The sequence below is a fragment of the Salvelinus sp. IW2-2015 genome, unplaced genomic scaffold, assembly GCF_002910315.2.
Source record: "Salvelinus sp. IW2-2015 unplaced genomic scaffold, ASM291031v2 Un_scaffold351, whole genome shotgun sequence".
In the NCBI taxonomy this organism is placed as follows: Eukaryota; Metazoa; Chordata; class Actinopteri; order Salmoniformes; family Salmonidae; genus Salvelinus; species Salvelinus sp. IW2-2015.
In genome coordinates, this window is record NW_019942545.1 from 205,178 (window position 1) to 225,704 (window position 20,527).

General features: G+C 43.9%; 2 protein-coding genes across 3 annotated transcripts; both read left to right on the forward strand.

Annotated features, from left to right (window-relative positions):
• Positions 1–723: 723 nt before the first annotated feature.
• LOC112068253 (stAR-related lipid transfer protein 3) lies at positions 724–12,922 on the forward strand. Of its 2 annotated transcripts, none has more exons than XM_070438081.1 (15): positions 724–811; positions 3,553–3,776; positions 4,715–4,792; positions 4,996–5,073; positions 5,200–5,253; positions 5,820–5,937; positions 6,389–6,490; positions 6,632–6,780; positions 7,097–7,159; positions 7,967–8,062; positions 11,349–11,428; positions 11,604–11,708; positions 11,880–11,887; positions 11,939–12,024; positions 12,133–12,922. In XM_070438081.1, the coding sequence occupies exons 2-15, from the start codon at positions 3,558–3,560 to the stop codon at positions 12,235–12,237; spliced, it is 1,341 nt and encodes a 446-aa protein (XP_070294182.1). In that variant the 5' UTR covers positions 724–811; positions 3,553–3,557; the 3' UTR covers positions 12,238–12,922. The 2 variants fall into 2 exon arrangements, with proteins under 2 accessions (XP_070294182.1, XP_070294183.1); XM_070438082.1 differs by having other exon boundaries at positions 746–811; positions 3,556–3,776.
• Positions 12,923–15,432: 2,510 nt separating this feature from the next.
• On the forward strand, positions 15,433–19,854 carry LOC112068254 (melanoregulin). Its single transcript, XM_024135350.2, has 6 exons — positions 15,433–16,145; positions 16,271–16,367; positions 17,010–17,172; positions 17,691–17,781; positions 18,234–18,397; positions 18,626–19,854. The coding sequence occupies exons 2-6, from the start codon at positions 16,273–16,275 to the stop codon at positions 18,845–18,847; spliced, it is 735 nt and encodes a 244-aa protein (XP_023991118.1). The 5' UTR covers positions 15,433–16,145; positions 16,271–16,272; the 3' UTR covers positions 18,848–19,854.
• The last annotated feature ends 673 nt before the right edge of the window (positions 19,855–20,527 follow it).

The window sequence follows — 20,527 nt, forward strand, 5'->3', positions numbered from 1 at the left end:
GGACAAAGTGTTGAGACATATGGCACCTACTCCCTCCATTGTCTGGCTGGAGTGAGCATCCTCTCCTTCTCCAAGTCTATCTATCCTCTATGGTCAATAGACGAGTGCCATGGCAAGAATGAACTCTAATCGCACTATTCTTCTTTATTCCACTTTTTGTTTTAATTCTTTTTCTGTACTTGTTAAAGATGTAGACATTTCAATGTGAGCAACAATAACAATATCTAAATAAACACATTTTCCTGATTTGAAATGACTTTGTGTGTGTTCTGGTGTGTGAAACTAATCTTAAAATCCTAAAACTTTGAAAATATACTTTATAAAATAATATATATGACCGCACCAAATTATTGCCACAAGATGGTCAGTATTTCACACCCTATGATGGAATGAATGAACATGACCCACATTCCAGAAGGAATTCTGATACTTGGAATGCTGTCTGGTTGCTTCTCAGATGGTATGTTCTTCTTGTGGAGTTTGTCAGAAAACACCCTCATGGAAAACAAAACTGGCAAAGTCAGCTGACAAATTAAAAATAGGCTTCCTAGAAAGTATGCTAATTAATTTCTTTGGACTGATAAGTTATTGCAACAATAGACAAATATATTGGTAGGTCCTTTAATATTGCATTTGTAGCTTAAGTAGCCTAATGCTACTGTCAGATGAAAAACAAATAGCTAACATTGTACCCCCATAAACATTAAAACCAGATTACCACAAATCTAAACCGGAAGTGAGATAGTGACCCGTTTCATGTAGAAGGTATTCACGGAAGAAACGTTTCGTCGATGATGATGTACTAAATCAGGTGAGTTAAAGGCTCATGACTACAGTTTTTCCTTTTTAAATTCAAACCAATTTCATGTGGTCATTGTTCAGATGTGAAAGTTGTATCATATTTATTTATGTTTAATTGTAATATATTCATGGGGTGTATAATGGGGTGTATACTGTGGCTATGTTGTTAGCTAGCTAATGGTAATGCTAAAAACAGCGCTAGCACTATTGTTTGCTCCACTTGTAATGCAAGCCTTTTTCAATTAAATATTATCCCCAGTATTATATACCAATTGTACATGTGTGTACGTAAACGGAACCTGCATGTATTGCTAATCCAGTTGTAGCTAGCCAGTTTCAGTTTAGCTGTCAGCTAGCTGGTTAGCTAACTAGATATCTACCGTAGCTAGTTAGCTATGTAACGTGACCTAGTTATTGTACAGTTTTAGTACCATTTCTATTGCAGTGATTTATGTCGACTGGTTTTGATATGACTGTCTGAGCATAACTCATTCACGTTGGTCACTTATGTAATTTGGCTGGCGGTACACAGGCCAGATTTCAGGGTTAAGTTGCTTGTCTGTAGGAGGGTGATTTAGCCTAATGTGTTGTGTTTAGTCTTCAACTGATGCATTCCATGTTAATCAATACTGTAAATAGGCCTACTCAGAATCCGATAAATCAACAGCATTTATTGTTATCTCTAACAGTCGATTGTTCGAAGTAACTTGTTTACTTTATTAGAGGGTGGGCCGGCCATCACTGTTAATATCAACTCTTGTTGATTGACAAAATCGATCATCTTTTACGCTTTCCGTGCATGTATGCCTTTTTACTGAAAACACTGTGTTGTGTTACGTTTTCCTTGTGAGGTATTTACATTTTAATTCAATCACTTTTTGACGGCACTTTTTGTACCTGACTGACAAAACATCAAAGAGATAAAGGTGCTCAAAGTTGACCCGTTTTTGCATACTATGAGACATCCATATCTTCATCACTGGAAAAGATAAACTGTTCAGATTGATATCATTTAAAAGCTTACAAACAGGGTATTGGGAAATTCAGAAGATCATCAGGCAATATTTCTGTATGATCTTCTGTCTAGAATAGAATATCATCATTGATGCTGATCAAATCAAATGTTATTGGTCGCCTATACAAATAATTAGCAGATGTTATTGTGGGTGTGGCGAAATGTGTGGTTTCCTAGCTCCAACAGTGCTGTAATATCTAACAATACAAGCTCATTTAAAAGTAAAAGAATGGAATTAAGAAATATAGACATATTAGAACAAGCCATGTCTGAGTCCGGAGTATAAATAAGTGTGTGTGTGTGTGATGTATAAGCAGTATGTGGATAGAAAATATAGTATATCTGAAGAATACATAAGATACAATAGTATATGCACAGCAATAGTTGAATAAGATGGCCTTGACTAGAATACAGTACAGTTCAGACAGAAAGTATTCAGACCCCTTGACTATTTTCACATTTTGTTCTGGCCTTATTCTTATTCTAACAAGTCAGTTTGTCAAATTTCTGTGCTGCTAGTGTGAAGTGGAAACGTCTAGGAGCAACAACGGCTCAGCCGCGAAGTGGTAGGCCACACAAACTCACAGAACGGGACCGCCGAGTGTTGAAGCACGTAAAATCGTCTGTCCTTGGTTGCAACACTCACTACCGAGTTCCAAACTGCCTTTTGGAAAGCAAGGTTGGCACAATAACTGTTTGTCGGGAGCTTCATGACATGGGTTTCCATGGCCGAGCAGCTGCACACAAGCCTAAGATCACCATGTGCAATACCAAGCGTCGTCTGGAATGGTGTAATGCTTGCAATTGGACTCTGGAGCAGTGGAAACACGTTCTCGGGAGTGATGAATCACGCTTCACCATCTGGCAGTCTGACTGACGAATCTGGGTTTGGCAGATGCCAGGAGTACATTCCCTGCCCCAATGCATAGTGCCAACTGTAAAGTTTGGTGGAGGAGGAATAATGGTCTGAGGCTGCTTTTCATGGTTCGTGCAAGGCCCCAATGACATCGTAGACGATTTTGTGCTTCCAACTTTGTGGCAACCGTTTGGGGAAGTCCCTTTCCTGTTACAGCATGACATTGCCCCCGTACACAAAGCGAGGTCCATACAGAAATGGTCTGTCAAGATTGGTGTGGAAGAACTTGACTGGCCTGTACAGAGCCTTGACCTCAACCCCATCGAACACCTTTGCGATGAATTGTAATGCCGACTGCGAGCCAGGCCTAGTCGCCCAACCTCACTGATGCTCTTGAGGCTGAATGGAAGAAAGTCCCATCAGCAATGATCCAACATCTGATGGAAAGTCTTCCCAGATATCCTGTTATAGCAGCAAAAGGGGGACCAGCTCTATATTAATGCCCATGATTTTGGAATGAGATGTTCAATGAGCAGGTGTCCTCATACTTTTGACCACGTAGTGCATGAGAATATATTTAAAAAAAAATGCCATTTGTGTTTTTAGAATTTACGTTAAACTTGTTTTTTCAAGAAATAGTCATAGTTCGACAACACTGTTTTTTGTAAGCTTTTAAATTGTAGCAAACTCCACCGTTTATCTTTTCCAGTGATGAAGACATGGATAGACATGGACATGGATACCCAGACACAGATACTCCATTCAAATAGCTTTTTAGTCCAGGACTAGGCTTAATCCGCTTCTGAGAGATCAGCTCACTGGCCACACCTCACCATTACTCCCCCTCTCTCTGTCCCACGTGGATTGGCCCCTCTCTCAGTAGTAATGCCGGGCGGAGTGGACTATGGGGAGTTTGGGGGGAGCCTTCCTGCCATCGCCTCTCTGAATGCGTCCTACTCCACCACTGTATCCCTCCCCTCCYCCCACTACCTGGTGGTGCCCCCTGGGGAGAAGAAGGTCATCTCGGACGTCCGTCGCACCTTTTGCCTCTTTGTCACCTTTGACCTCCTCTTCATCTCCCTGCTGTGGATCATCGAGCTCAATGTGAGTTCACTCGTTGTCAATCTATTTCTACTCTTATTTTATTTTTTATTTATTTTGTTTAACCAGGCAAGTCAGTTAAGAACAAATGATTATTTACGATGACGGTCTACCCCGGCCAAACCCTAACCTGGACAACGCTCTGCCCCTTGTTTTTGACTTTTTCTCAGTATCACTCTCCGTACTTATTTTCACTGTTCTATATTATGCCAATTGTATATATTGTGTGTGTGTGAACCACAGGGTATACACTGAGTATRCCAAACATTAAGAACCCCTTCCTCTACAAGGTGTCGAAAGCGTTCCACAGGGATGCTGGCCTTCCCTTTCCCGTGTCGACTGTCAAGTTGGCTGGATGTCCTTTGGGTAGTGGACCATTCTTGATACACACGGGCAACTGTTGAGTGTAAAAAAAAAAACAGCAGTGTTGCAGTTCTTGACACAAACCGGTATGCCTGGCACCTACTACCATACCCTGTTCAAAGGCCCTTAAATCTTTTTTCTGGCCCATTCACCCTTTAAAAAGCATACATACACAATTCATGTCTCAATGCTTAAAAATCCTTCTTTAACCTGTCTCTTCCTCTTCATCTAAACTGATTTGAAGAGGATTTAACAAGTGACATCAACGAGGGATCATAGCTTTCACCTGGTCGGTCTGTCATGGAAAGAGCAAGCGTTCTTAATGTTTTATATACTGAGTGTATTGCTCTCATCTCTTTACCACTTCCTTAAAAATGTGAACAAGATTGTTAGTCAGATTCCCAGCAGAGCTGTTAACRGTTTACTTTAGGTTATTTTCTCTCCGTGTGTGTCAGTTACTTTCTGTCATTATGTCAGCGGTCCCCTAATGATGATGGTATGTATGTATGTTATAGGAAGAGCCTGCCTCTGGCTGCATGTTTTACATGTGGTTCTACTCTTGCTTTGTCTCACTGCAGATCAATAACTCCATTTGGCAGAGCCTTGAGCTGGAGGTTGTCAAGTACAACTTTCAGTCCTCCTTCTTTGACATCTTTGTGAGTGTAAACGATCAAGCTATAATTGTAATGGGTCCGAAAGTCGTACGTTTGAATGAACTGAACGTACTGTCACGGTTATTCACATGCCGACGCGTGCCTTTATTGACAGCAAAGTCGTCATGGCCAGCTTTCACGATTACGTACGGAAATAACTTTGTTTTACTGTTTTCTGGGTTTGTCTTTTTTTCTCTCCACCGTAGCTCCTTGCCTTGTTTCGTTTCCTGTGTCTCCAGTTGGGCTATGCTGCTCTGCGTCTGAGGCACTGGTGGGTGATTGCGGTAAGAGCGCTCCTTGAGACGGACTGTTACCTAGATGGACTGATGGTCGTATGTGGTGGGCTGACTGCTCTCACCCAATACCAGCTGTGAAAGCTCATTGTTTTTAACAGTGTTTCATTCTCATAGATCACCACTCTAGTGACCAGCTCCTTCCTTGTAGCCAAAGTCATTCTCTCCAATGTGAGTGCCTCCCCCTCTTCTCTTACCAGAAACGGTTCTGACTGAGCTCCACACTTGTCTGTGTTCTGGGCCACTTCACATTTTCACTTCTCTATTCAATTAGAACATGAATATATTGTCAGTTTGTCTGCAGTTGACCTTTACTGTGTATTCAGCATGGTGGGGATTATACATTCAAATCTATTCTGATCTGAGTTAAGCTTTTCTTCTGCCCTCTGTGTCTACGCGCCGTGTCGACAGCCGGAAGCCACACACCCCTACAATCTCTTTGCTATTTATTCATAACGAAAGGAAGGAGACAAAATGTTGCTGTTGTCAAGATACTGCTCAGCATAATTTCTCAGAAATGGCATAAGTAGTAGTGTTTATTCAAATGGGATATGGCTGTCTACACAAGTGTATGGTAGAGTCCCAAATGCCACCCTTTCCTCTATAGTGCACTACTTTTGACCAGACCCTTATGGACCCTGGTCAAAAGTAGTGAACTAAATAGGGATTAGGGTGCCATTTGGGATGTAGSCTATATATACCACTTGTCTCAGACTGACATGTCATTCCTCACACAGCTGCTATCCCAGAATGCCTTTGGCTATGTGTTACCCATCACATCCTTTGTGGTGGCGTGGCTGGAGACGTGGTTCCTGGACTTCAAGGTGCTCTCCATAGAGGCTGGTGATGAGAGAGGTGAGTCACAGAGAGATGGATACATTTGAATGGGTCAGTGGAAACTCCTGGACATGTTTGTTCAGTCATTTTGCCAGAAAGCACATGAATATGCAAAAGAAGAGGACTGGCCACCCCTCATAGCCTGGTTCCTCTCTAGGTTTCTTCCTAGGTTCTGGCCTTTCTAGGGAGTTTTTCCTAGCCACCGTGCTTCTACACCTGCATTGCTTGCTGTTTGGGGTTTTAGGCTGGGTTTCTGTACAGCACTTTGAGATATCAGCTGATGTAAGAAGGGCTTTATAAATACATTTTGAAGGTTTGTGCCCTCGGGAAAGCCCTTCAGAAGGAGGAAGTGGGTTGTAGTAGACAGACAGAAGTAGGGATGGAATGATGCATTGGATAATGGAATGGACAAAGAGGAGAGGAAGATATAGTCTTTTACATCTCCCTTGATGGTCTCTGTCTCCCTCAGCCTACCTAGCAGCAGTGAACGCAGCGTCGGAGCGAGCTTCCATGATCTACCCACGCGCTGTGTCTGAAGGACAGTTCTACTCTCCACCTGAATCCCTCGCAGGTACCACACTACATCTCCCTTTCTCTCTCCCTTGTAATTCTCATTGTCTTTCTCAATCTTTCATGTCTCTCTTTCTTTGTTTCACCTTTCCGCTGTCTCTTACCTAACTAATCTCCATGCTACCTGTGTTATGCTGGTCAGGGTCTGAGGAGGACCTGGATGAGGAGGGGCTGGGTCGCAGGGCAGTCTCCCCCCAGGAGAAGGAGCTGGTGAGGCAGGGTAAAGAGGCCATGGCCGTGGTGGAACAGATCCTGGCCCAGGAGGAGAACTGGAAGTTTGAGAAGAACAATGTGAGTGGCTAGTTCAGGGGCGTCAAACTCGTTCCATGAAGGGCTGAGTGTCTGCAGGTTTCTGTTATTTCAATTTGTATCTAGTTAAGACCTAGACAATCCGGTGAGGGGAGTTCCTAGCTAATCAGTGACCTTCATTGGTCAATCAAGTACAAGGGAGGAGCATACACTTGGCCCTCCATGGAACGAGTGACACCTGTTGCTTCTAGTTAGCTACTTGTTGTTGTACGCTGTTAGTTTGTGGGTTGGACACAAGATGGTTTAATAGTGACAGATTTACTGGATGTTGCTAATATGTCGTTTCTCCTTTTGTCAGGACGCGGGGGATTCTGTGTACACACTGGAGATCCCCTTCCATGGAAAGACCTTCATTCTCAAGGTACATGGTCATCGCTGTTTATTTCTGTGTATGGCCTTTGCTTTCATAATGTGTGGCTTGTCTGGTGTAAGTATTTGGCACATTGGGCTATATGCCTTCGGAAAGTATTCACACCCCTTGACTTTTTCCGCATTTTGTTACAGCCTTATTCTAGAATGGATTAAATACATMTTTTTCCTCAGCAATCTACACACAATACCCCATAATGACAAAGCGAAAACAGGTTGTTCGACATTTTTGTAAATATATAAGAAATACATAAATATGAGACTTGAAGTTGAGCTCCGGTGCATCCAGTTTCCATTGATCATTCTTGATGTTTCTACAACTTGTTTGGAGTCCACCTGTGGTAAATTCTAGATGCGCAGTGGTCTAAGGCACTGCATGTCAGTGCTAGAGACATCACTACAGCACCCTGGTTCGAATCCAGGCTCTATCACAACCGGCCGTGATTGGTAGTCCCATAGGGCGGCACACAATTGGTCCAGCGTCGTCCAGGTTTGGGCGGTGTAGGCCATCATTGTAAATAAGAATTTGTTCTTAACTGACTTGCCTAGTTAAATAAAGGTTACAATTCAATTGGACATGATTTGGAAAGGCACACACTTTGACAGTTGACAGTGCATGATGAGGGGAAAAAATGATTTAATACTTTTTAGAATAAGGATGTAATGTAACAAATTGGGGAAAACGTCAAGGGGTTTCAATACTTTCTGAAGGCACTGTATATCTTATATTTAAGGTCTTCCTAGACTGTTTGATAGGTTTTGTATTTATAGCTATGTGTTTGTGTGTTGTCTGTCCCAGGCCTTCATGCAGTGTCCAGCAGAGCTGGTGTACCAGGAGGTGATCTTACAGCCAGAGAAGATGGCCCAGTGGAACAAAACCGTTTCTGGCTGCCAGGTAACCTACACTATCCTGTCTCCTCTTTTTCTCATGACCAGTCATCAGACAAACAGGCTTAACCTAGTACAGTGAATCTACTGTGAAAACCAATTTGTTATGATTCGGATAAGTTGTTGTGGCCCGTATGATGGTGATGTAGAGGTTAACCTATGTCCCCAGGCGCTCTCATTTGTTGACTTCTGCAACCGTAAAAGCCTTGGTTTCATGCATGTTAACATCAGAAACCTCCCTAAGTTTGCTTTATTCATTGCTTTAGCACACTCCACCAACCCTGATGTCCTAGCTGTGTCTGAATCCTGGCTTAGGAAGGCCACCAAAAATTCTGAAATCCCCAATTACAACATTTTCCATCAAGACAGAACTGCTAAAGGGGGTGGAATTGCAATCTACTGTAGAGAGAGCCTTCAGAGTTCTGTCATACTATCCAGGTCTATGTCCAAACAGTTCGAGCTTCTACTTTTAAAGATCCAATCTCTCCAGAAATAAGTCCCTCACTGTTGCCACTTGTTATAGACGCCTCTCAGCTCCCAGCTGTGCCCTGGACACCATATGTGAATTGATTGCCCCCCCCCCATCTATCGTCAGAGTTCGTACTGCTAGGTGACCTAAATTGGGATATGCTTAACACCCCGGCCGTCCTACAATCTAAGTTAGATGCCCTCAATCTCACACAAATGATCAAGGAACCTACCAGGTACAACCCCAAATCCGTAAACACGAGCACCCTCATAGATATCATCCTGACCAACTTGCCCTCTAAATACACCTCTGCTGTTTTCAACCAGGATCTCAGCGATCATTGCCTGTATCCGTTATGGGTCCGCGGTCAAACGACCACCCCTCATCACTGTTAAACGCTCCCTAAAACACTTCTGTGAGCAGGCCTTCCTAAACGACCTGGCCCGGGTATCCTGGAAGGATATTGACCTTATCCTGTCACTAGAGGATGCCTGGTTGTTCTTTAAAAGTGCTTTCTTCACCATCTTAAATAAGCATGCCCCTTTCAAAAAAATGTACAACTAAGAACAGATATAGCCCTTGGTTCACTCCAGACTTGACTGCCCTTGACCACCACAAAAACACCCTGTGGCGTACTGCACTAACTTCAACTAGTCCCCGTGATATGCAACTTTTCAGGGAAGTCAGGAACCAAAACACACAGTCAGTTAGGAAAGCAAAGGCTAGCTTTTTCAAACAGAAATTTGCATCCTGCAGCACTAATTCCGAAAAGCTTTGGGACACTGAAGTCCATAGAGAATAAGAGCACCTCCTCCCAGCTGCCCACTGCACTGAGACTAGGAAACACTGTCACCACTGATAAATCCACGATAATCAAAAATTTCAATAAGCATTTCTCTACGGCTGGCCATGCTTTCCACCTGGCTACCCCAACCCCGGCCAACAGCTCTGCACCCAAATCCAGACAGCTGATGTTCTGATAGGGCTGCAAAATATGGATCCCTACAAATCAGCTGGGCTAGACAATTTGGACCCTCTCTTCCTAAAATTATCCGCCGCCATTGTTGCAACCCCTATTACTAGCCTGTTCAACCTCTTTCGTATCGTCTGAGATTCCTAAAGATTGGAAAGCGGCTGCTTTCATCCCCCTCTTCAAAGGAGGAGACACTCTATACCCAAACTGTTACAGACCTATATCCATCCTGCCCTGCCTTTCTAAAGTCTTCAAAAGCCAAGTGAACAAACAGATCACCGACCATTTCGAATCCCACCGTACCTTCTCCGCTGTGCAATCTGGTTTCCGAGCTGGTCACAGGTGCACCTCCGCCACGCTCAAGGTCCTAAACGATATCATAACCGCCATCGATAAAAGACAGTACTGTGCAGCCGTATTCATCGACCTGGCCAAGGCTTTCGACTGTCAATACCAGTATTCTTATCAGCAGACTCAACAGCCTTGGTTTCTTTAATGACTGCCTCGCCTGGTTCATTAACTACTTCTCAGATAGAGTTCAATGTGTCAAATCGGAGGGCCTGTTGTCCGGACCTCTGGCAGTCTCTATGGGGGTGCCACAGGGTTCAATTCTTGGGCTGACTCTTTTCTCTGTACATATCAATGATGTCGCTCTTGCTGCGGGTGATTCTTTGATCCACCTCTACGCAGACGACACCATTCTGTATACCTCTGGCCCTTCTTTGGACACTGTATTAACAAACCTCCAAACGAGCTTCAACGCCGTATAACGCTCCTTCCGTGGCCTCCAACTGCTTTTAAATGCTAGTAAAATGAAATGCATGCTCTTCAACCGATCGCTGCCGGCCCGCCCACCCGACAAGCATCACTACTCTAGACGGTTCTGACTTAGAATATGTGGACAACTCTAAATACCTAGGTGTCTGGCTAGACTGTAAACTCTCCTTCCAGACTCATATTAAGCTTCTCCAATCCAAAATTAAATCTAGAATCGGCTTCCTATTTCGCAACAAAGCCTCCTTCACTTATGCTGCCAAACATACCCTCATAAAACGGACTATTTTACCAATCCTTGACTTCGGCGATGTCATTTACAAAATAGCCTCCAACACTCTACTCAGCAAATTGGATGCGGTCTATCACAGTGCCATCCGTTTTGTCACCAAAGCCCCATATACTACCCACCACTGCGACCTGTATGCTCTCGTTGGCTGGCCCTCGCTTCATATTTGAAACCAAACCCACTGGCTCCAGGTCATCTATAAGTCTTTGCTAGGTAAAGCTCCGCCTTCTCAGCTCACTGGTCACCATAGCAACACCCACCCGTAGCACGCGCTCCAGCAGGTATATTTCACTGGTCACCCCCAAAGCCAACACCTCATTGGCTGCCTTTCCTTCCATTTCCAGTGCATACAGATCGCTGCAGCTGTACACAGCCCATCTGTAAATAGCCCATCCAACCAACTACCTACCTCATCCTATATTTGTTTTTGTTTTTCTGCTCTTTTGCACACCAGTATTTCTACTTGCACATCCTCATCTGCACATCTATCACTCCAGTGTAAATTGCTAAATTGTAATTACTTCGCCACTATTGGCCTATATATTGCCTTACCTCTTTACTTCATTTGCACACACTGTATACATATTTTTCTATTGTGTTATTGACTGTACGTTTGTTTATTCCATGTGTAACTCTGTTGTTTTTGTCGCACTGCTTTGCTTTATGTTGACCAGGTCGCAGTTGTAAATGAGAACTTGTTCGCAACTAGCCTACCTGGTTAAGTAAATAAAGGTGAGGGGAAAGAAATGATGCCAAAGGCTGACATTGCTCTCCATTTGTTCCTTTAGATCCTCCAGAGAGTGGATGACAACACCCTGGTGTCGTACGATATCTCTTCCGGAGCAGCAGGGGGGGTAGTGTCTGCCAGGTAACTCAACACCACATGGACTACCTCGAATATGGAGTCACCCCGTTCCCTATGTGGTGCACTTCTTTGGGTCAGAAGTAGTACATTATATAGGGTGCCATTTTATATAGGGTGCCAACCCTCGTTTTGTCCATGTTTTGAATGTAACAGTAATTCATGTCCTTGTATCCCTCAGGGACTTTGTGAATGTGAGGCGGGTGGAACGCAAACGAGACTGCTACGTCTCTGCTGGCATGGCAACCGACCATGGCGCCAAGCCTCCGCACAGTCGCTATGTCAGGTCTGGCCTTGCCTCTAGACAGCCTCATTTCACTGGGAACAATACTGAAAGCAGATCATGTCAACCAAACCATTCATGCTAATTAGCCGATATGTGATACTACCATCATTCTCGTCTCTCCTCTCTCTCCTCCCTACCATCCACCCCTCTCCTCTCTCTTCTCTTCCCTAGAGGTGAGAATGGTCCAGGAGCTGTCTCTTATACACATCTAGATGTGTATAAGAGACAGCATGGTCCAGGAGGGTTTGTGGTCCTGAAGTCCAGCAGTAACCCCTCGGTTTGTACCTTTATCTGGGTGCTCAACACAGACCTCAAGGTAAGAACAGACTGTTGAGGATGGTTTGYGTGTGCTTGTTGCTKTGAKRTATTGTCMGTGGGCTGGAGAAGCAGTATAACTTTCATGTCTGATCTTGTTTTGTCTCAGGGTCGACTGCCCCGCTACCTTATCCACCAGAGTCTGGCTGCCACCATGTTTGAGTTTATGGCCCATCTACGCCAGCGCATCACTGACCTACGGTCCACTCGCTAGATGCCCACTTACTTCCTGTAGGGAAGCTGGATGCCTGCAACCCACAGCGCCACCGCAGGTTTGGTGGTGCTACTGCAGATGTTTAGGAACACCTACATTTGGAAGTGCACCTGAGATTATGGTGGATATCAAACTTACTGAGACTAGAGGAAAGTCAACAGCCTAGCAGATGGGAGACTGCTGTGTCTGCACTTTCACCCGTCTTTTAGATGTGAGGAGGTCTGGGGCTGTGTTCCTCCTCTCCCATGGACGCCTTGTTGTTTTTAAACATAGTTACACACATTTTTATGTAACTTTTCTGCTGTTTCTCTCACTCGGACGCTAGTGCTGGATGCATCTCCCTCTAGCCAAGACGTCTAACAGTATTGAACGTGTAATGGAGGTCGGATTAGGACTATGCTTGACGAGACTTGATGAAGGTGGACGTCTTTTTGACTGCGTAGTTTTTTTTCCCTCTCTCACTGGAACAGAACTGGTGCAATGACTGAGTTTGCTGCATCAGACCGCTAACTCTGAGCCTTATCCTACCGCACATATATTTTAGCCATAGATTGTCTGTTTTGCTTTTTTCTTGTTATTTTTCCACTGTCTTCACTGTCATTCTCTTGTAACCGGGGAAACCGCTGCACATGACCACATTATGAACAAAAATTGAGCTGTTGGAACACGATGAACCCACAGTGTGTCCCTTTTTGCCCTCACTGCACTGTTATCCATGGAAGCTGACTGTAGGAGTGCTGTGGTCCTCCAGCCACTAGGTGGTGACACCATCACTGATCTACTAACAACGGGAGACCACCTACTTAATGGAGCTCAAGATGGGTGGTTGTGATGACTTATCGGTCGCTCACGGGTTCATAAAGAGTTTCAGATACTGTACTCTTCTGTGCCAAGCCTTTAGTGGCCTTTTTAGCTAGAGGGAATCCATCTGCCCTTAATGATGGTTGATCTAAATTGTAACTGTATTGGTAAATGTATCGCAGCCTTCTGAAATAAGCCTTTACTGCAGACATACTATAGACGGAGAAGTGGCAGTAAATTTAGTTATGTGATTATTTATGTTAAACATTTATCATTGTAGTGGATGCAATATTGAAATTGACTATAATTGGAGTTCTGATTCTCTACTGTCTGTATGTAATAAAAATATGACAGCTCCTCGATGGCAAAGCAAGCTGCTTCGCATATCACAACCTTCAGCCATCAGCCTGCTGTGTGCATGTTGATGCAGTGCTGAATGTCTGGTATGTCAGGTTATTGAACATTACGCTTGTGAGAACTCATGTTCCCCTCTCATGCCTTGCAGTCCTGTAAAAAAAAWAGTTTAAAAAAAGTCATAATTGGAACTTGTTCTGTTTTTGGCTCCACTCTATTTTAGGTCCCTAGTTAACAGGCTTAGCTACATCATTATTGTATCAGAACAGAAACACAACATGTTGAACAAAGAAACAATGTTACATTTTTTTTTTTACGGGCTGTCTGAAAGTGAAAATAAGGTCTTTGATTTCCATGAAGAAGAAAAAGAAAGTCTGAAGTTAATTTGAACAGTTTGCCATCTGTGTGAGTGGGAGTTTCACACTTAAACCAGTTCTGTAAATCCCTTAACTAATAATTGGGCTGAGAAAGCAGTTGTTTTTTTTGGTGCCTTTGTCACAGTGACAGAAATGGGCATAGTGTCACTGTGACCACACTTTTCTTTCACTGTTAGGACTTATCTATTACTACAATATCACTTGTTTGCTAAAGGTTGTTTCTTTTTCAGTTTTGTATGTTTTCATTTCTATGATTTGTTCTAATGTTTTGAAATCATACGAACTGCAGATCATTTACAAAAATGTGTCAATTTAAGATTGTTTTCAAACATTTTAACAGGATACTGACCAACTGTATTTTTTTTAAACAGAAGATTAGCCCGCCTCGAATCTCTAATAAAATTTAGAAATTAGTTATAGATTAAACGTCCTGACTCTCATTTCTCAGCCTTTCCAGTAAACCAACCCCTCAACCCTGTAACACAAATTGTCCAAGATGCCATTTCTCAGCCTTTCCAGTTAACCAACCCCTCAACCCTGTAACACAAACTGTCCAAGATGCCTGGATGAGTAGGTTATCCTGTAGGCCTACATAGAAAGGCCCGATTTACAAAATGTACGCTTGTGATGTTAGGAGTGACTCCGCTGAAAAGGAAGACTTGACAGGGAAGGTGTCTGGGGTCACAAGCAGTTGATTTTAAACCACTGTGTGTTTGTTAATTGGGTTGATGCAGGCAAAATACAGGGTTTTGTCCATTAGGTGCCAAACTGAACAAAGAGGACGGGAACATAGAGAGACTACCTGGACTTGTCCACAGCAACCTTTGGTTTGCTAGATGTTTACGTTATATGGCAGACCAACCACACTACTTTCATTTTTGCCTTAAGTAACCTTGGGTGTTATGTAACCATACCAAACGTGACATGTCATACTAATATGAGCATCCCGGATTTTCGTTTACTATGTTACGCCTAGTCTGAGACCAGGCTGTCCAGTAAGAAACACTTATTGTTTTAAAAAGTTTCTTCTTGCGTTCCCTAATGAACATGGTCACACTCCATTTTTCTCAGTCTCCCTCTTTCTCACCCTGTCTACAATTTGTATGCTTCTCTGTGCACTCGTGCTTGAGGCTGAGGTGTTTATATCATGATTATAACACTGACTAAAGTTGGCCTCACATGAAAGTCACCCTGTCATGGGAGCTGTCCATTAACAGTTACACTATGTTGTCCTTTTTTGCCTTTTGGAGTGTGGTAGATAACAAGATACAGAATTTGGGTAGAGATAATTTTGTGAACCAAGCGTACCTTTAGTCTAGAATAAAAAGAGGTCCATTCTGCATGGATAGAATCTAGTCTTTTTATAATAGGGGCACTGATTATCTTGTTTACTGATGAAACAGTTCTCTGATATATTTGCTATTTTACCATTTCCACTATGTTTAGAATACATCCAGATTATTGGCCTAGGGGCGATGACATCTAACAACAAATATTTTACTTCGAAGCAGTACATTCCCTAAACAAAAGCTTGTTTTGTTTGAAATATGTAGCCTAGGCTTCTTTCATCTGTGGAGTATGTAGTTTTAAGTGTATATGATTGGATGGATAAAGGAGATAAGAATGTGGGCAGCAAAGTGGGGGTACAGGAGCTAGGGCCTTGCTATTGCTGCTGGGGGGCAGAGGATCGTTCAGCTCACATGACTGGGTTGTGACTGAGTTGGGTCTTGTGTGGATCTGTGGTGATGAGTAAGAGGGGAGAGGCTACTCGGTACTCTCTTTGTGCTGAGACATTCCCTGGGTCATCCTCTCTTCCAGCTTCTCTTTTCCAGGAGGAAAGTCTCTGGGCCAGGATTTGGAGACCCTAGCTAGCTACCTCTTCTGGACCTCAGACATCGGGACCTGGAATGAGAAGAGGATTCCACACTAGTATATACAGGGTGGATGTCGGATGGAGATTTGAACCCATAGATCTGTAACTTTTGTGTCTGGAAACTAGTTGAAAATGACCTGTTCACTCTTGACTCTCTTTTAGAATGGTTTCTGTCTGAACGAGATATTTGTCTTGAAACTAATTTGGTCAGTGTGGAGGCAGGGTATTAACAGAGCGAGAATCGTGGGTGTTCAACAGCTCTGTGAGTGCTTGACAAACTTTTTCTCTTTGCTCCTGTGGATATTGTTTTGGAATCAAACTCTGAGGGTGTGACCAAGGTTCCAAGCCCTCATTCTACACCACTGGGTCACCTATCCTCAGCAGCCACAACAGGGAACTGGTAGACAGAAAGAGGTGGATATAGTGTGACCAACTACACCGGTGGAGAGGACATTTTTTTTTCCTTCTTACCTGTCCTATACCTGGATAGGACTTGAAAAACGGTACCGTATGCCCCCTTTTGTTTTGAAGAGTTTAACCATATCTGGACACTAGACTTTATCTGGACCTCTAACTGCTCTCACACTATCTTCTCCGACCGCTCTACTACCCTCTCTGTCTCTATCAGAGATGGGGGCTGCCTTCAAGAGGTTCTGTGCTCGGTTCTGTTGCTGCTGCTGCTATAGCGATGATGAAAGTGAGGAGGAGAAGCAGCCTTTAATCAGGTATGCAATCCCTGACACACTGACATTCACACTTATCGCCATGACACACTGACATTCACACTTATCGACATGACACACTGACATTCACACTTATCGCCATGACACACTGACATTCACACTTATCGCCATGACAGCCCATGACATATGCACTTATCACCATGACAACCTGACACACTTCCACCACAGGAGGCTGCTGAGGGGAGGACGGCTCATAGTAATGTCTGGAACGGCATCAAACGTGTTTTGATSTATTTGATATCATTCCACCTATTCCGCTCCTGCCATTACCATGAGCCCGTACTCCCCAATTAAGGGGACACCAACCTCCTGTGACTGACACACACATATCGCGGCACACAATATGATGCTTAAAAAACAAACTATGTCACAATTCCTCATGTGATTTCTCACCCTCCTTATGTCTCTCCACACCAGTCCATAGATTTGAGAGATATGCCATGCTCTCCATCCACAGCCCTCCGATTTAGTCACTCTAGTGTAATTCACAGGTGTGGAACCAACCAACAAACAAAGATCCTCTCTATATCTATTGAATTGATAACAGCTTCACAGTCATCCCGATGTTCCCCTGATAGACCACGCGCCTGTGTGTGTGAGTGTCTATTTGTCTATTTGTTTCAGTCCTGACACTTTGGAGTACTTTGACCGCGAGGCGAAGAAGCGAAGGGAACAGGAACAGAACCTATGGAGTGAGCCAGGCGACCCGAGCCACTCGGAGAGAGACGATGACCGGATCCTGTACAACCTCATCCAGAACAGGAACCAGACCCGCAGGGGCTCGCTGGTACCAGAGGGGGGACCCAGGGAGGCGGACAGGGACACTTACTGTATGACAACAGAGAGTTTGGGTCCCTAAGAGGGGGAAACAACCCACTGGGCACACACTGGTTGAATCAACGTTGTTTCCATGTAATTTAAATTACATTGAATCAACATGGAATAGACGTTGAATTGACGTCTGTGACCAATGGGAGGTGGACAAAATTAGAAATCTGGGGAAAGGAGAGGCAGCGTGAAGTTATGCTAGATTGTCTGCTCTGTCTACAAGGTTTTGCAGGGCAGCATACAACACTTTACCTCCATCAGCCAGTAGATGGTGCATTTTATGCACTCTAGTATAATGTAGGCCTACATTATCCAACTGGGTACCATGCCTGTCCTCTGTTGTCTCCTGTTTGTTGGGTGAATGTGCTGCACATCTCACCGTAGGCTTCCTCTAGTTGATTGACCTGTGTTTGTGGTGATAGTTGTGCACTAGGTTAATATTGTTTGTATGTAACCCTGTACCCTTTCCCTCTGTAGGCGCACCGGCGTCTGAGTGTGGACATTGAGGGTATGAGAGATCTGCGTCGGGAGGTCAGGGACAAGTGGAAGATGATCCTGGAGAATTTAGGTGAGAGAGAACAAATGGAAGGGTAAAATGAGGATGAGGGAGAACCAATGGAAGGGTAAAATGAGGGTGAGGGAGAACCAATGGAAGGGTAAAATRAGGRTGAGGGAGAACCAATGGAAGGGTAAAATGAGGGTGAGGGAGAACCAATGGAAGGGTAAAATRAGGGTGAGGGAGAACCAATGGAAGGGTAAAATGAGGGTGAGGGAGAACCAATGGAAGGGTAAAATGAGGGTGAGGGAGAACCAATGGAAGGGTAAAATGAGGGTGAGGGAGAACCAATGGAAGGGTAAAATGAGGGTGAGGGAGAACCAATGGAAGGGTAAAATGAGGGTGAGGGAGAACCAATGGAAGGGTAACATGAGGGTGAGGGAGAACCAATGGAAGGGTAAAATGAGAGAAAGACAAAATGAATAAAATCTCATCTCAGCAACCGTGAACTCTCATTGGCTCAGGGTTCATGGCGGAGGCGGAGTCTCTGCTGACGGTGTCTGCCAGTGCGTCGTATGACCGTATGAAGAACGCCTCGGCGTCACGCACACTACTGCACACGCTCCACTCTGAGACGTCTATCTTCTACACCCGGGAGGCCCCACCTGAGAGATACCTCTTCATCCTGGTGAGAACAGAATCTAACAGAGGGGGACATTTTGTATCATGGTTATAATGTCTTCCACTTCTTTCTCCAAATCACTTCCTGTTTGATGATGATGACTCTTATGCCTCCCCTCTTCCTCTGTTTACTCTTTCTTCCTTCCCTCTTTGGGTCTTTTCTCTTTTTCCTTCACTCTTTGTTTTTCACCCTCCATCTTCCTCTCTCTTCCCCTTCTCTCTCCTTTTCATATAGGATCGTCTCATATACCTGGATGCTGCTGAGGACTTCTTGGCGAAGGCTAGACGCTTCTACCCCAAGCGTGATACTGATGATGAAGATGAGGACAACCCATTAGCCGTCAACCTGCCGTTGCTACTGGCCAGAGTGAACCGCACCATGAACGGAGAAGGGGGCGATGATGAGGACGAGAGGCTGGATGAGGAAGATGGGAGTGGAAGAGAGGACAACTTCTAGACCGAACAGGAGCTGCAATGACCTCAAACAGTAGACAGGGGGCAGTAGTTAGTTTATGTTGCAGAGTTGGGAGTATACAGTACTAGGATGTCTGATTCTGAAAATACTCTCCCAATTTGCACTAACACTAGGGGCTCTATTCAATCTGTGTTGCTGAAGTGTTACAAATTGTGCAATAGAAATGTAAAGGTCATTTTTGATTGAACAGACATATGCAGTGTTTACCGTGAAAGCAGTCTCTGCTAACACGGGAACWTTGCCTTTACATTTCAATCACTCTGTAACGCTGCACTTCTGCGATTCAAATTTAGGAGAGCCCGAGGTTTGAACAAAAATATACAGCTTTCCTTTCTCCTCATCAGAACCGTGATCCAATATGGTTCTGTTTTTCTTATTTTTCTGTTTAGGCATACTTAGCTGGGTCTCAGGTATATTAGGGAGAGTTTTGGAAGTTATCACCCTGCCATTTTTTTAATCAATCAGACAGTGTTAGTTACCCAACTCCTTGGGTCTGTTCATTATTGGTCTCCACCAGGGAACACAGTGGACACAGTTAACACAGCACTGAACCCCGTAGGGCACAGCTGTCCTGTTCCACATCAGCACTTTGTCTCATGATTATCAGTACTTGTTTTATCTAGTCACAAGACAATATTTTAAAACCAGTAATTAAGATTACCTTGTAATAAATGTGTAGTAAACAAATTCAAATATTTTTGAGTTGTCAATTTCCTTACGGACCATGCTTATCAAGAGGCACTAGTGTGTTTTTGTTCATGAAGTTTACAGAGATGAGTTTAGTAACAAAATGACTCAACTTTGAATGAGTGTGTGGGTCTGTATGAACAGTGGAGGTTGCGGTATGTGGGTATCTAATGGTCACTTTAAGTACATGTCAAGATTGTGAGAGCATTTGGGATGTTTGGTGAGTTGAAGGGGATGCAGCATGTGTCTTATGTTCTATTGTAAAGTTGATATGGGAAATAAAGTGGCAACCTGATACTGCAGACCAAGTTGTGTGTTTGTTTGGGAGGGTTAATGTGTCCACGGGGAGCTCTAAACTCCCAGTCACATGTCGGCATGGTGTGGTCACAGCTCCAACACTGGCTCAGCCATGCCGGCTGTGAGCCACGCCCCACAGAGATAGCCTCTGACCTGGCCTGTCCTGGGCGTGCTCGTCCCTCTGGGTTCACAGGGGTTTGAGGGTTTTGATGGTCAGCTGTCTGTAATGTTACGTGAGAATGACACTGGTGAGGGTACATCTCTCAACAGGGCAGCAGCCTGTTTCTTAGAACATAGACAGACAGTGGATTCATGTCCAAAGGGGGAACAAAGCCACGCGCTCCCTCAGATTTGTCCTGTTTTTACATTTTTCAGATGTTAAATTAATTACTCAACTTTTTGTGGAGGGGACACACTGACTGGACAAGGCTTCTAAAGTTTGTAATTTCCACTTTGAAATTTCATACTTGATTTGCCCTAACGAAAAATGATTCAACCCYTACGAAAATGGCCATTAATTACAATCCACATAATAATTTACATTTCCTGTTGCTCAGGAATATATTCCTGCTGCGGTTCAAATTAAGATCCTACATCCGTAGCCACCTATCAATTTTATGAAGTTGGAGTTACATACACTTAGGTTGGAGTCATTAAAACTCGTTTTTCAACCACTCC

What these genes read in the sequence shown, in the direction of transcription:
- LOC112068254 (XM_024135350.2), top strand. Translation starts at nt 16,273, where the DNA reads ATGGGGGCTGCCTTCAAGAGGTTCTGTGCTCGGTTCTGTTGCTGCTGC. An exon ending in GAGAAGCAGCCTTTAATCAG is followed by an intron (nt 16,368 to 17,009) that starts GTATGCAATCCC and finishes TATTTGTTTCAG; the next exon opens with TCCTGACACTTTGGAGTACT. An exon ending in GATGATCCTGGAGAATTTAG is followed by an intron (nt 17,782 to 18,233) that starts GTGAGAGAGAAC and finishes TCATTGGCTCAG; the next exon opens with GGTTCATGGCGGAGGCGGAG.